The sequence below is a fragment of the Miniopterus natalensis genome, chromosome 17, assembly GCF_054644295.1.
Source record: "Miniopterus natalensis isolate mMinNat1 chromosome 17, mMinNat1.hap1, whole genome shotgun sequence".
Taxonomy (NCBI): domain Eukaryota; kingdom Metazoa; phylum Chordata; class Mammalia; order Chiroptera; family Miniopteridae; genus Miniopterus; species Miniopterus natalensis.
In genome coordinates, this window is record NC_142097.1 from 10564424 (window position 1) to 10574181 (window position 9758).

General features: G+C 49.8%; 2 protein-coding genes across 6 annotated transcripts; both read right to left on the reverse strand.

Annotated features, from left to right (window-relative positions):
- Positions 1–795: 795 nt before the first annotated feature.
- BACC1 (BPTF associated chromatin complex component 1) lies at positions 796–3562 on the reverse strand. 5 transcript variants are annotated; one of them, XM_016222086.2, is made up of 6 exons: positions 3463–3556; positions 3169–3263; positions 2492–2593; positions 1629–1819; positions 1311–1415; positions 796–1057 (listed from the first exon to the last, which is right to left on the reverse strand). In XM_016222086.2, exons 1-6 carry the CDS (start codon positions 3481–3483, stop codon positions 1053–1055), a joined length of 519 nt encoding a protein of 172 aa, XP_016077572.1. In that variant the 5' UTR covers positions 3484–3556; the 3' UTR covers positions 796–1052. The 5 variants fall into 5 exon arrangements, with proteins under 5 accessions (XP_016077572.1, XP_016077571.1, XP_016077574.1 ...); XM_016222085.2 differs by having other exon boundaries at positions 796–1061; positions 3463–3554; XM_016222088.2 differs by lacking the exon at positions 1311–1415 and having other exon boundaries at positions 796–1061; positions 3463–3562.
- A 248-nt stretch (positions 3563–3810) lies between these two features.
- Positions 3811–5457, reverse strand: RNASEK (ribonuclease K). The gene is made up of 3 exons (XM_016222090.2): positions 5265–5457; positions 4524–4600; positions 3811–4103 (listed from the first exon to the last, which is right to left on the reverse strand). The coding sequence occupies exons 1-3, from the start codon at positions 5340–5342 to the stop codon at positions 3962–3964; spliced, it is 297 nt and encodes a 98-aa protein (XP_016077576.1). The 5' UTR covers positions 5343–5457; the 3' UTR covers positions 3811–3961.
- Positions 5458–9758: the final 4301 nt, after the last annotated feature.

The following is a 9758-nucleotide window of genomic DNA, read 5'->3' on the forward strand; positions in this document are numbered from 1 at the left end:
TCAGGAGAGTTTGTTGGTCCCCCATAGTCATTCCCTATTCCTCCGCCTCTGACCCCACCCTAGGGATCCCCTGAGCAGAGTTTCTACAGAGGGAAGATGGTTCCAGTCTTATTATAATGCAGACTCACCCCTTAGGCCCCTGTCCCTCTAGTTGCCTGCTTAGCTCCTAGCCCTGGTTTCTTTTTTCCCCAACCATTCTTGGGGCCATGTTTGCCTTTTATACGTTCTCTATCTCCCTGCTCTTGGTGGTGGGGTCTTCCCAGCACTGCCTCATGCTCCCTTCCTCTCAACACACCCCAGTCCTGCTCCCGCCCCAGCAGCACACTGTGGTTTGTACGGCACTGTGGCCACGTCCAAACCACACTGTGGTGTTAGAGCGAGGGTGGGGGAGGCATCGCTGAGGCTTGGCCCAGGAGGCCACCCTGGAGAAGTGACATAAAAGACATCTGGGGCCTTTTTGTGAGATTGGGGGTGGGGGTTGGGGGAAGGGAGGTATGAAAGCACCGGAAACAGCCCCTCTGAAATCCCCAGGGCAGTTTCAGGAATACTGACTGCTAGAGACCCTGGGAGTATATTCTGCCTCCAGAGAGCAAAGTGCAGTCTTTGTTCCCCACACCCAGCTCCCCTGGCTCTAGCAGCACAGAAATATTGGCACTGGGAAGAGAGTCTGCCAATATTGGCTGAGCTGCTCCAGGCAGGGTGGTGAGAGTTGCCGAGGAGGGCTGAGCCCATGGGGGTTAAGGAGAGAGGGAATGGTCCCTTATATTCCAATAATGTCAAGTGAAGGCACCAAGCTGAGAGGGAAATCTTTATTGTTTTCTGTATAAAAATGTCCATCAGATGCACATCAAAAGGGTAGGGGGCAGAGTCTTATACAGGAACAGCAAGGGGGCAGCCCCAGCAGTCTTTTGACACTCTCTCATGCAGGCCTTGCTCAGAGTCCTAGGCGATCCACAGGTCCAGGGTGAACAGTGAGAGGGGTCAGAGGTGGAAGGCTCAGCGAGACAGCAGAGGAGGGTCAGCAGAGGTCATGAGAAGGCCAGAATCCAGGGTCAGGCTGTCTGGAACAGGAAGTAAAATGGGCCGAGATGGAGCGAGCCCCAAGTATGCTTCGAAGACAATTCCTGCCTCCCCAAAGCCTCCCTCCCCCACTCTTAACTGATCCAACCGCCTGCACTGTGTATGAGAGAACCTACTCTTCCAAAGCCCCTATACAAGGGAGGGGACTCCTTATAAGACCCTCCCCTACCATCCAAGTGACACTTCCTCCCCGACCCCTTCAGCTGGTGTGGGAGGAGAAGGACTCCTACCCTGGTCGAAGTTGAGTTTCTTGGATGGAGGAGTTTCTCCTAGCCCTTCAATATCCACCAGGTCACTGTTGGCGTCGGAGTCGTTCAGAGCACTGAGTGTCACATCTGAGAGGGGGGCATAAGCTAGGTTCTAGGTTCCCTGACTGCCACCCTGGCTTTCCAAAGCTTCGAGCTCTCCCTCCTACCCCCACCCTAGCCACTCTACGGGAACCTTCACTGGGAGAGGAAGAGAGTTGTCCTTCTTTGACCCAAGCCCAATTCTCTCACTAAACCGCAGGTGGGACTTTAACCCCTAGGCAACAACTCCACAGCCCTCACCAGCCTTCTGTTTCTTTATGGGGGGACCCCCAGCTTCAGGGACACTGGAGCTGCTTGGTGGAGGGGCAGCTGGAGGAGGCGACAAGACACCAGATGCCACCTTCTTGGGCCCTTTCTTGGGTGACTCAGCTGGAAGGGGGATACCAGAGTCTTCATATACTTTGCGCTTCACAGTGGCCTTTATCTGAGCCCTGAAGAAAAGAGAGCAGGTTAGGAAGGAAGTCATCATCAGAGAGACTGAAGAAAGAAGGGAGGGGAGGGGCAGGGATAATGGGACACTCAGAAGGAATACTGGGGATCCCCCCCTTCAGAATCTGGATAAGAATCCAAGTTAGGGCCCCAATACTTTGGTAGGGTCTCATTTTACTGAATCTTTTCACTCAGGGCAGATGGAGTGTAAAAAGCGGATTCCCTGAACTGAATAGCGGGAAGGGCCCATCTCCTAATTCTCTTCTGGGAGAGAAGTATGGATGTGAAAGGCTAACTGGTAATCCTTGATGATCTACAGGTAGATTCTGATCAACTAGCTCAGGACCACAATATCCCTGGAAACACAGCAGTAGAGTCTCAAAAGATCTGTATAAATAACCAGGCAACTCCCATTACCAAATTTAATTACTGGGTATCTCAGGCAAGCTAAAATCAAATTCTTGGAATGTCCTAATTACCAAAGCATTTGAGTAACTTCTGACCGATTTTGACAATTCCTTTATGTTTCAGTCCTCAAGGGGATGCTAACAAAACTAGCAACAAAGTAGGAAAGATGTTGAATTGGAAGGGTGTTCTGGGGAAGATGGAACAATGGGTACAGAGGAAGAAAGCTGCCCACCCCCCTCTTTCTCTACCAGCCACCCCTCCCTCACACTGTCCGTTCCTTGATGACACAGCTGATGTGATTAAGATCGTCCCCAAACCGCTTCACAGCAGCCCTCAGCATCTCTATCTCCGTCTCCGTCCACTTGGCACTGTCAGAGGGGAGAGGGGAATAGCAAAAGTGGGAGGAGGAGGGGTGTGGAGCCGGCCCCCAGGCTAGGCATTCCACAGCAACCAGCCTCCTCCCCCTAATCCCTGGGGCCCCTCCCATAGGTCCATAAAGAGGTCCTCCTTAAAAAAAACACCCAAAATCTCTTAAGACGCCGTGGGAACCCCGAGGACCCCCAACCTCATGATACTGCAACAACCGCCACCTCATAAGAAAGCCTCTTCCCCATTATCGTGAAACAACTGCTGTAAACTGCCCACTGAAACCAATTCAACAAACAGAACACCTGAACACAGTCTGCGGCAATCTGAGGCAATTCCACAAGACTAGGGTGGGTAGCGGTGGTGGCCTACGGTCTGTGGGTTCGGGTTCTGAGCCTCAGTCTGTGGTTTTATCTGTCATTCATTCAACAATCATTTATTAACACCCACTCTGCGCTGTGCCAGGCAAAAAGCAAACTAAAACTAACATCTGTCCCTGCCCCAGAGAGTGTCCGTGTCAGAGATCGAGTCCAAGCGCCCGCACTCAGCGTCCACGTCCCAGCCCGGGCTCACGTACCCAGCAGGGGAAGAGTCGGCCACGGGATGCAGCTGCATCGTCAGCTCTCCGAGCTTCGTGAAGGCGGCACCCGCCGCGGAGAAGATCTCTCCGACCTGGGGGTGGGGCAGCATTACGGGGGGCCGAAGCACACCCCCGCGCCGCCCCGCCCGGAACCCCTAGCCCCACCCCAGACTCGACTCCCGCCTGCCTCCCGCCCCTCAAACCCCACCCTAGGCGGAAGAGCCCGGAGCCAACTGGCGGGGACGCCCTCCCGTGGCCGCCAGGGAGCGCTGTCCGCAAGGGAGGTCGAACCTTTGTGGACGCTGACGTCATGGCCCCGTGCGTCTCCGGCTCGGAGACGCTGCCGCCGCCACCTCCACCGCGGAGCCGGGACCACCGAGAGCTTGCCGACCCAACCGCTCCTACCCGCGCAGGAAGTCCCGCCCCTCCACGCAGCTGATTGGCTCACACTAGGCCGCTCAGAGCCTTGCCAGCTACAGTTACTGAGGCTGCCTCCGCGCGAAGAAGGGAGTGGAAGACACCTCCTCCCTTCCGGTCCGGCTTCACTGCACTTCCGTCGAGGGGTAGGGACTCCCTACTCCGAGGCCGAGAACCAGCCCCCGGTGCCCGCCTCTCCCACCCCAAGAACAGACACAGGGCTTAAGAGGGCAGTTTCTCTTTATTGTGGTACGGAAAAAGGCGAGGGGGCTGGAGGCACAGGTGACAGCCAGCCCCAGAAGGAAGACCAGGAGGGGGTGGGGAGAGTCTTTAAATAGAAGAGGGGGCTGACGAGGGTACACGCGACAGTGCTCTAGCGCACCATATATTCCTTGCGCTTATTAAGCCGAACTTGGCAGAAAGAGAAGCCTCCGAGGAGGAGGTAGAGGCCCGCAGCGATGAAACAGTTGTAGCTGACTTGCTCATAAAGGTCGTATATGTTCTGGGGGCCATTCCTAGGGGTGGGGATTAGGCAGAGAAATGTCAGACATTAAAGCAGCCAATATCTACTGAGTACTTACTATGTGCTAGGAACGGGTTCTAAGTGCTTTTACATGTATTACCTTACTCAATTTTCTTCACCCTATGGGGCGAGTTCTAGTACAGCATCCACTTTGCAGAGGGGGGGCGTAGGCACAGGAAGTCAAGTAAAATACGTAAAGAAGCCACAACTGAAGTGGTGGGTTTAGGATGGCTGCTAAGGTCTGACTCCCAAGACCAATACAAATTGTATGCTAAAGAGAGCAGTTCTCCGCACTCAGTTACCTAGCCCCTGAGCCCCAAGCATCCAGACTCCTGTAATTCCCCGCCCAGAATTGTGACCACAGGCTCAGCCACCTCCCACCTATTCCCAGCCTCTCCCACTTGACACTTACTCAAAATCTTTCTCCGTGAAGGGAACGTCCTCAATTAGCACAGCGGAATGGACGTTAAAAAAGATTCCGAGCATTATCTGAAAACGGAATAGTTAGATTTTGACCTCAGGCACCTGCCCTGGTGACTCTCTAAACTCCTTCCACTTACAATGTTGCCACAACATCTGGGTTTGGGAATTAAGAGAATGCGCTAGGATTAGAGGTGGCTGTTGCTGGATTCGTACTCAGTCACCCCGAACAGGGCATAAAGTGGTGACAAAGAGACGACTTGGCTGGGGCAAGGGCAGAAATAGTGAGTAACCCAGTAACCCAGATAATTCTCCTTTCCAGAGGCGTCATTATCACGGGACAGGGCAGAGGGGTCAGGGGGAATCAGCACGTATTATTTCTTCCTAGAGTGGGGCGGGCAGAGTGCTGGGGAAACAAGGCCCCAGCTACACATTTCGAGAACAAGCGCTCTTTCGTCCACGGCCCTCCATTCAGTTTAAACATCTCTCAGGAACCTAGCTCTTCCTCGTATCTTGAGTGGTCACCATATTTACCAGCCCGGGCTCCCATTCCAAGCTCCAGCTCCCTGTACCCCCACCACCCGCCCCGCTCTAGTTCCTATTTCTCATTCTCACTCCTGTCTTGCTCTCCAGCGGCTAATCAACCACCCCCTCCAGCCTGCCTGCTGCCTTCCAGGCCTCCAACACCGGGGCCCGCAGGTCCTCTCCAGTTCTCGCAGGCCAGTCCCCTCACCAACATGATCACTCCCCAGGCGCTGAGGACGATGCCGCAGGCTGCCAGCTTGGGCCCACAGCACAGAAGCGACGCCATGAAGATGGGAGTCGGAGGTCGCCTAGATGTGGGCCGGGTGGAAAGGCGGTGAAACGATTCCGCGACTCGCCAGAAGGGTAAAAGCGAGCTGATTTCGGGGTCTCGCGCCGCGGAGGACAGGACTGGAGGTCGGCCGAGGGGCGTGGCCTCGGACCCAACCTTCGTGCGGGGGGCGGCGCTCCAGGTGGAGGACTCTGGGTGACTTTGGCTCCTTTCCAAACTTTTGGTAGTAAAAGGCGGTGTTTAAAACCAAAGTAGCACCTCCAGACTTCTTTATTGACCCATGTAGCTGGGGCGCGAGTCTTGCAGTAGCAAGGGCTTAGGTTTCTTTGTCCCCCCTCTCTAAATTGGGGTGGAAACAGCCGGCAAAGTCACGTGACCCATTTTGGAAAGTCATGTGATGAGGAACCTCCGCCTGCGTAGCTGGTGTTTGGGGAAAGAGTCTAGGTTGCAGAGCTCCTGGTAACCTTGGCCGGTGGGCTTTTAGGAGCAGAGGATTGGAACTGATTTTTTTTCTGTCGGATACTGTAGGTTCGGGTGGTATCCTGTGGTGGGGAAATGATAAGTGAGACAGAAATTCACGCTAAGAGAGATCGCCTATATCTCCTTTCATCTCTATAAAAATAGATATTCTGACACAGTAAAAGGAAATAGGAGACCTCCCTGAGGTCAAGCGTACTGTGGTGGCCAGAACGCTTTATTTTTTATTTTTTTAAAAATATGCTTTTATTTATTTTTAGAGAGAGAGGAAAGGAGAGGGGTAGAGAGACATCGATGAGAGGGAAACATTGATTGGCCGCCTTCTGCATTCCCCCTACTGGGGATCCAGCCGGAAACCCTGGCATGCGCTCTGACCCCCTATCGAACTGGTGACCTCTTGGTTCATGGGGGTCCACGCTCAACCATCCAACCACACCTGCTGGGCATGGCCAGAAGGCTTTAAAATTGCGGAGGGCCCGGCGGGGCGGGGCTCAGTGGTTGAACATCACCTAGGATCCAGGAGATCGCTGTTTGATTCCCGGTTGGTCGGGGCACATGGCTGGGTTGCGGGCTGGATCCCCAGTCCGGGGCGTGCAGGAGGCAGCCAATCAATGACGACTCTCTCTTCATTGATGTTTCTCTCTCTCTCCCTCTCCCTCTCTCTGAAATCAATAAAGATATATTAAAAAAAAAAAATTGCGGATTGTTCTTGGCATTGGAAATTCTTAAGTAACATTTTGTTACCAAATGTGGAATACTAAATGGTTTTGGATGCTAAACCCAGGAAAAATATGGGCGTTAGGAAAAGCCTAGGGAAAGTAGACTGAGTTGTGAAGGTGAGTGGTCCTGCTAAATGTGCGGGAGAGAGAAATAATACAGAAAATGTCACTTTGCTTCCCTGCTGTAAACTAAGGAAACCGACTATAGGACCTTTGAATAAGGTAGGGTACAAGATTTAAAAAATATGAATAGATGATTCACTCCAAAGAAAAAGTTTGTATATTTCATTGGTAAAAGACAGGTTTGTGATAATTATCTCGGGAAACAGGTGTTAGAAGAGCAGAGTTTTGTTCTGAGCTTGTTGTACCCAGTCTAGTGAAGACAGTGATCGTAGCATAATTGAGAGGGGTCATTTTGATCCCAAGACCCTGGAACTAGACAAAGAAACAGTGGTTAGCATATCTTTGTTGTTTTTTCCATTTATTTTGTGCATATTGTTTTTTTTTTATAGTTGAAGTTTTTAAAAAATTTATCTTTATTGTTGAAAGTATTACCAGTGTCCCCCTTTTCCCCCCATTGAGCCGCTCCCCACTGTACCCCTCCCCCCAGTCTGTGTCCCTGTACCCCTTACCCCACTATTGTCTGTGTCCATGGGTTATGCATATATGCATATAAATGGTTATGTTAACCTCTCCCCACCCATCCCCCTACCCACCCCTATCTTCCCTCTGAGATTTGTCAGTCTGTTTCATGCTTCTATGTCTCTGGATCTATTTTGTTCATTGGTTTATTTTGTTCATTAGATTCCACACACGAGTAAGATCGTGTGACACTTGTCTTTCTGTGACTGTCTTATTTCGCTTAGCATAATACTCTCCAGGGCCATCCATGCTGTCTTATGGAGTAAGCGATCCTTTGTTTTCACAGCTGCATAGTAGTCCATGGTGTAAATGTCCAAGAAGATGCTTGATATTTCAGTCTTCTTGAACTTGTAGAGACTTGTTTTGTGTCCTAACATGTGGCCTATCTTTGAGAATGTCCCATGTGCACTTGAGGAGAATGCCTATTCTGCAGGTTTGGAGTGGAATGTTCTGTAAATGTCAATTAAATCCATCTGTTCTAGTGTGTCATTTAGAGTTACTGTTTCCTTGTTGATTTTTTGTCTGGAAGACCTATCCAGTAAAGTCAGTGGGGTGTTAAATTCCCCTACTATGACTGTATTGCTGTCTACCTCTCCTTTAAAGTCCTCCAGAAGTTTTTTGTTCCCCCTCCCCCCCGCCCCCCAGCCTGTGTGAGTCTTTTGTTCTGAGGTGGGTCTCTTGTAGCCAGCATGTATTTGGGTCTTATTTTCTTACCCATTCAGCTACCCTATGTCTTTTGATTGGGACATTTAATCCATTTATATTTAAGGTTATTATTGATAGGTACTTATCTATTGCCATTTTATTTCTTTATGCCTATGTTCCTCATTCTCTCTATTTCAACTTCTTATTACAGCAGTCTCTTTAACATTTCTTGCAATGATGGTTTGGTGGTGATAAATTCCTTTAGCCTTCTTTTGCCTAGAAAGCTCTTTATTTCACCATCTATGTTGAATGATAGCCTTGCTGGATAGAGTATTCTTGGTTTCAGATCCTTGTTTTGCATTACCTTGAATACTGCATGCTATTCCCTCTGACCTGTAATGTCTGGTGAGAAGTCAGCTGACAGCCTTATGAGAGCTTTTTTGTAGGTAAAAGATTGCCTTTCTCTTGCTGCGTTTAAGAGTCTCTCTTTGTCTTGAATTTTTGGCATTTTAATTATGATGTGTCTAGGCATGGGCCTCTTTGGATTCTTCTTGCTTGGAACTCTCTGTGCCTCCTGAACTTGTGTGACTTTCCTTCACCGGGTTAGGGAAGTTTTCTGCCATTATTTCTTCAAACAGGTTCTCTAACCCTTGCTGACTTTCTACTTCTTCTGGCATTCCTATGATGTGAATATTTCATATTGTCCCACAGGTCCCTTAAACTGTCCTCCTGTTTTCTAATTGTTTTTTCTTTTTAGTTCTCTGACTGAGTGATTTTTTTCTACCCTGTCTTCTAATTCACTGATCCAATCCTCAGCTTCCCCTAATCTGCTGCTCATTCCTTCCAATGTTTTTAAAATTTCTACTGTGTCATTCTTAATTTCCTTCATAGTTTCCATACTTTTTTCATGCTGTTGAACATCCTTATGATCAGTATTCTGAATTCCATATATAATAGATTGCTTATCTCCATTTCATTTAGCTTTTATTCTGGAGAATTTTTTCTTTCATTTGGGGCTTTTTTTTTTTTTTTTTAAATCCTTACCTGAGGATATTTTTCCATTGCTTTTCAGAGGGAGTGGAAGGGAGAGAGAGATACATGGATTGGTTGCCTTCCACGCTCGCCCTGCCTGGGGACTGAACCTGCAACCAAGGTATGTGCCCTTGGCTGAAATAGAACCTGGAACCCTTCAGTCTGTGGGCCAGTGCTCTAACCACTGAGCCAAACTGGCTAGAGCTGGGGATTTTTTGTCTCCCCATTTTGGCTGCCTGTTTGGATTTATTTCTATGCATTAGGTAGATCTGTAGGACTCCCAGCCTTCTGGATAGTTTCTGGTGGAGGCCAATGTCAGATGCTGTTTGTGACTGGCCTTGAGTACCCTGTTTGAAGTTTTCGACACTCCACAGCTTCTAGTTTCTTCTGCTGGGGCTTGGTGTGTTTGGACAGGACCAAGATGCTCATCAAGATCTGCTTTTCCAAGCCCTGGGTCCAGAAGCAGATCAGTCAAAGGCTCAAAGTACCCAGAGGCTGTTATTCAGTTTCTTAATGAGCCTCAGGCTGTAGAAACTCCACAGGGTGGGGCCTGAGGTTTTCCAGCAAGGGGGAGGGTGTTGCTTCCCCCCCAGGCAAAAGCAGCCTCAGTGTAGTCTCCACTTTTCATTCTTGGTTATGAGGGTGCTCTCCAGCTAGTCTTCAGTTGAGTTGATTATTCAGGGTGATTTTTATATATTTTAGTTGTAATTCCAGTTTGGTCCTGGGAGAGTTCAGTGAAGTTTCCACTTAGTCCACCGCCATCTTGGATCTACCCCATGCATACTGTTCTGAAAAGGGTAGTGAGAGAGAATGTGGAACCTGGGACACATGCAGCGACTCCAGTGTATTAAAGGGGCTGAGAAAGTGGCCTTGAGACAGGTCTCTTTTGTTGAGACTG

Excerpts from the sequence above, each read along its gene's own strand:
- RNASEK (XM_016222090.2), bottom strand. The coding sequence starts at position 5,342 with ATGGCGTCGCTTCTGTGCTGTGGGCCCAAGCTGGCAGCCTGCGGCATC. Across the intron at positions 4,601-5,264 it reads CCTGGGGAGTGATCATGTTG|ATAATGCTCGGAATCTTTTT; the intron begins GTGAGGGGACTG and ends TTCCGTTTTCAG. Across the intron at positions 4,104-4,523 it reads TTCACGGAGAAAGATTTTGA|GAATGGCCCCCAGAACATAT; the intron begins GTAAGTGTCAAG and ends CCCCACCCCTAG.
- BACC1 (XM_087826529.1), bottom strand. The coding sequence starts at position 2,712 with ATGGGAGGGGCCCCAGGGATTAGGGGGAGGAGGCTGGTTGCTGTGGAA. Across the intron at positions 1,820-2,491 it reads GTCATCAAGGAACGGACAGT|GGCTCAGATAAAGGCCACTG; the intron begins GTGAGGGAGGGG and ends TCTTTTCTTCAG. Across the intron at positions 1,416-1,628 it reads CATAAAGAAACAGAAGGCTG|ATGTGACACTCAGTGCTCTG; the intron begins GTGAGGGCTGTG and ends CCCCCCTCTCAG.